Source organism: Etheostoma spectabile, chromosome 13 (assembly GCF_008692095.1).
Source record: "Etheostoma spectabile isolate EspeVRDwgs_2016 chromosome 13, UIUC_Espe_1.0, whole genome shotgun sequence".
Taxonomy (NCBI): domain Eukaryota; kingdom Metazoa; phylum Chordata; class Actinopteri; order Perciformes; family Percidae; genus Etheostoma; species Etheostoma spectabile.
In genome coordinates, this window is record NC_045745.1 from 9625241 (window position 1) to 9630347 (window position 5107).

Here is a 5107-nt window from a genome sequence, read left to right on the forward strand (position 1 = left end):
TAAAGAAGTTAAATCAGTACTTCTACTTATACCAGAGTAGTTTTTAACACAAGTAACTGTTTTTCTACTTGAGTACGGGACGTGAGTACCATCTCGGGTGTACAGTGTGCATGAAACACAGGGTGGTAGAAAGGGGAGGACTTACAATAAACTTGCAAATATTGATAAAAATCATCTCGACAGACTAAACAAAAGGGGAATTTCAGACAGTCATTTTTTTCAAGTTCCTTTTAAGAAAAAAAAATGACTCTTTCATTCAGTATCTCAACAAGGCCGCAAACACTTTACATTTGACCCACTAAGTCCAAGTTAATGGCATTTTTTTTGTTAAGGCGAAGGGTGTCTTACACGTGACATAAAATGTAATTTACTCCTTCAGGAGGCATCCAAAACCTTGTGAGTGACTTTTGTTTTTGACTGAAGGTCCGACCCTGACTCTAAATTGTGTGGACCGTGTGCAGGTCCACCGGCTGCATCTTTGCACCGCGGAGTTGCTGGCCGCGCTGTTGCCAGACCCTCAGCCCTGCGTCTCCAGTCACCCGTGGGCGTCGCCGGGCCAGCGTCCCAGCAGCATCCAGGACCGCGTGAGGGACGTGTGGCAGGAGCAGTTTGGGGTTTCCCAAACGTCGTCCGGACAGCGCTGCGCCGCAGCTCTCCGACAGGAGCTGACGTCTGTGGAGAGTCCGACACCCAGCGCCAACATTCCTCTGAGACAGGTGCAGTCTGATTTCATACAGCATGTTTTCACGTGTACGCTGGGTAAAAAGGGAGAGAAGTGACTTACAAGTGAGAGCAGAGGTGAAGGAAGGCCATGATCTCACACAGCGTCTTTTTTTGACAAGAAAAAAAGTTGACTAGAATGCTTTGTAGTTAAAAAAAAGAAAAAAAAAAAAAAAAAGAAGAAGAAGCTGGCAGCGTTGTGGTTCCAAAAAGAGCATCTTTTGTTGCTGTAACAACAGCTGCTGCTGCTGCAGTAACCTAGAGGGTCGATGAGTGGACTCAGACCGGCTCTGGGCGAGTGCAGGTGTGAGTCCCGCATGCTCAAATTTAAACGGTTTACTACACATGTCATACTGGATTTTATGAAATCCATGAAATAATCAACTTTTGTCATTACAAACAATAACAGAAGATGGAAATCTTTTCAAAAATGCTATCTAGCTATGATTATTTGAGTGTTAACGTTAGCTTAAAACACCATTCAAGCCACAGCCTTTGTTGCGTTTGATTGCTAGCTTGTAGCCAGCCGTGAACCAACTTTGGTAAGTAGTATTGACATTACAGAAGTCTTTCGTTAGCATCTTATATGCTAACTACTTGTCGCAAAGTGACACACGCGCGACTCAAATCCGCACTCTCCTTACATTGGGCAGTGACACCCCCAACCGTCATTCCCTTAACAGGAAGCACTCAGACTCCATTTTTTTCTTTTTGTTATCCCGCGTGTTGTACTTGGGTCAAATTTAACCCGTTTCCAAAGTTTTTTATATCAGAAATATAGGTTTCTTACTACCAAATTTCCCCCAAATAAACATGTACATCCTAGTTATTTTATCAATATCACAGAATTTGAAAAATACATTTTTAAATGGTTTCAAAACAGCATCCTGATTAAAGTTTGACATAAATCAGTCTGATCCACCCAACCTCCTCTTATCTTAACTATTCTATTAGTCTAAATAATTCATCATTTTTGCTTTTTTTTCTAACTCACAAATGAGGGTATATGAGGTATAATTTCATTGAAATTAGACAGTGAAGACATCTCCAGGGTTAAGGAAACGCCTGTCATTGGTCGGCTGGACGTAAGGCGTTTCTTCAGAAAAAAAGAAAACTGTTTTCAACTTCAAAAACACATTGAGCTGCAGAAAAACTGCGGTGGCGTTTAGAAAAGAGCTCATGACTTTTACTCTGCACGGTTTACTCCACAGGATTCTAATGAAAAACAGACGTTAAGTGTGAACGCAGCCTTAGTCTGACTCTGTCCTGTCCTCCTGTCTTCCTTGTGTTCCACCCGTCCTCAGGTCCAGCTGTATTCATCCCTCCATCTGACCCGCGCGGTGCTGAGCTGGTTGTTGGACGACGACGGCCAGCTGATGACGGAGCTGTGGCAGGCGGCGGCCTGGCTCCGAGACGCCGGCCCCTTCTGTGTGTCTGCGGAGCTGAGCAGGCTGCTGTTCCCCGACGGTACGCCCGGTGCTCCAATCAAACAATCCGGTTTCAACCTTCTGGTTTCATGTTAAACAAAAAGGATCTTACTCTTCAACTAAAATCTCTGTAGGGATCCTTTCCATAATGTGGTCAGACACTTAGAATAAAAATCGGAGGATGTCAGCGGCAAAAAACAGAACTTTTAGTGGACGCTTACTATGGGTGGGAATCACCAGACGCCTCACAATACTTATGCCACAATACAACATTGTTGCAATATTAAACATATTGCAATATTCTGCAAAATATTGGAATTTATCACCTTATTTCCAACTTCAAATTTTTCCCAATTTCAAATGATGTCCCCAAAAGGAAACTTTGTTTCACCTAAAAAGAAACATTTCTGTTTGTTCATCTCATTTCAATTTTATTTTTGCATAATGCAACAAACGGACCAACACATATAATATATACTGTACATAGTATTGATACTTGGTATACTAAGTATAACAGATTGATACTTGGTGCCTGTGTATCAATACAGTATTGATTTTTATTTTTATTAATTTTTTTTCCCACCCCTAACGCTAACGATCGAACACTTACTAACGGGTTACGTTGCAGCACGATTCATGGCTGCCGGTCACAACGTTTTTGCACAATACTGGACCAATTTCAAAGATCTTTCTTCACGTTAGTCACTTAGACACCAGTGCATAGGGAAACAGGGTCCAGATTGAAAAATACTGAAATTACCCTTTTTAAGCTTAAACAAATATTTGATCAAGCAATAGATTAGTGGATAATGTAAAGAATATGGAGCCATAATGTATTATTATTTGGGTTTCTGAGCGGTAACTAGAGCTGTCCCGTCACCATTTTATCATTTTCCACCAGGTGACATCAGCGTCTGGTCCAGGAAACACCCCAAAACACTTGAGCACACAGAAGGAGAAGCCGAAGCTGCCGCCGGCAGTCTACAGGCGTTTGTCCATTACTACCGTCTGTACCAGCACTGGTGGACCCACTCGGCCCAGATCCAGAGCCGGGTTCCCGTCTCAGCAGCCGATTCCAGCCCTGGAGACGGCGTGAAAGACGGCGTGGTGAACGGAGGCGTGTCGGAGGCAGAGGGGAGTGTCTGCCCGGCGCCCGGGAGCCCTGGTGGACTGGACTTTGACGCGTCCGTGCTTCTGTCCGAGCATCACGCCGCCTGCCAGGCCACTCAGCGGTCGGTGCGGGAGATCCAGGAGCGGCTGGCGGCCATGGTGCTGCAGCACAGCCGAGCCCAGGGAGGGCAGCTCCACCCTGGGGAGAAAGAGGCTGATGGGTCCATCGCACAGACCTCCACCGCCAGGGAGTCCTCAGACAGCCAGGGGTCCGCGGATGCGGGGCAACGGTGAGGGCTCTCGGTTAACTAATGTGTTGTTCTTTACCAATTTGGGATGTTTGGGTTTAAAGCTACAAACCTAAACTGGGGATCGACCGATACCGGCTTTTCAAGAGAACTGATTTTTGGAACCAAAATGTATGTCAAAATTAAGATTTTTGGAATATTAGAAACTCCAACACAAAACATTGTTTAAATGCTTTAAGCAATTATTTCAGAATTAAGAAACTTTCAACATAATAGCCAGTAACAGAGAGTCAGGGAAACAGTCTTTTATGGGGAACTTGGGAGCAATACTTGAGTAAAAATCCAAGCATGTTACAAGAAAATGACTTGAGTAGAAGCATACGGAAACATTTGATGATGATCAGATTAAAAGATGTATTAGAGTAAAAGTATATATATTATTTAGGATATGTAAGGGCGTAAGAGTGTCCAGAAATATAAATGTAAATATAAATAAAGACCCCGAGGCCTCCTCCAAGCTGGACGTCCCTGCAACATCCTTACCCGACTGGCTCCTTTTGACGTGAAGGAGCAGCGGCTCTACTCCGAGCTCCTCTCGGATGACTGGGTGTCTCACCCTATCTCTAAAGGAGCCCCCCTCCTGAGGAAACCCATTTTGGATGCTTGTCCAAGGTTCTTTAAGTCATGACTCTCCATGTATGTAAAGGAAATTATAATAGGTTTTTTGGCTGGGTTGCACTCAGTAACGGAGTATTCGTACTTTGTTACATTGCAACGCTGCCTTTAAGCCTCTGTGTTTTCCCTCCCTCAGGCCGGAGGACTCGGAGACTCTGCTGTCTCTGTCCACCAAGATGTCCCAACAGCAGAAACTGCTGGCTGACCTGCCTGACACCGTCAAGGTACAGTACACCTCCCCAGTGGTTTGTCAAAGACTTAGGTGCACATATGTGGCAGAGATGTCCTCCCTCAGAAAACGGGACGTTTTTTATAGAATAGAAATTGTTGGAGCCATTACAACACTTTTTGTTTTGTTTGTATACCATGTATAAATTCTACAACTTTATAATTGAGCACTGGGTGGCGCCTTGCCTGGGAAGGCATAAAGGTAATCAGCCTCAGGTACACAGGTGTGTGGAGAAACGGGGAAAGCAGACAGCTTTTCACCGTGTTAGTGTGTGTCAGTTTCGTGTCAGATGTGTTAAGGTTTGAATTTGACAAAAGGGAAAATAAATGGGTCATAGCACCGAAATGCAGACAGTACGTGTGGACATCGATTATTGGCATGCAGATTACGCGTCCCAGCAACTTCTCTCCTGATCCCACCCCATTGGCCCAATGTAGGAGTTGATAAGAGACTCTACAGAAATAATCCTCAATTACACATCCGTCGGAGCGCCCCGATGTGAGTCGAGTGCAGATTTGAGTCACGCACTTTGCAACAAGTAGCATCAGATGCTAACGAGACTTCTGTAATGTCAACCCAGTAAAAACGGACCTACTTAACGAAGTTGGTTCACTGATGGCAACAAGTTAGCATCAAACAACAAAGGATGTCAGTTGAATGATTTGAGCATAGACCATTTTTCTTCTTGTAACAATTTG

General features: G+C 44.3%; 1 protein-coding gene across 1 annotated transcript in view; it reads left to right on the forward strand.

The window, feature by feature from the left end:
* The window catches only part of gemin5 (gem (nuclear organelle) associated protein 5), a 26236-nt gene that overhangs the window by 20781 nt on the left and 348 nt on the right, over positions 1-5107 (forward strand). Inside the window, 4 exon segments of the mRNA XM_032534669.1 lie at positions 462-716; positions 2025-2187; positions 3049-3526; positions 4317-4404. Of these exon segments, the coding sequence (XP_032390560.1) occupies positions 462-716; positions 2025-2187; positions 3049-3526; positions 4317-4404 (984 nt within the window).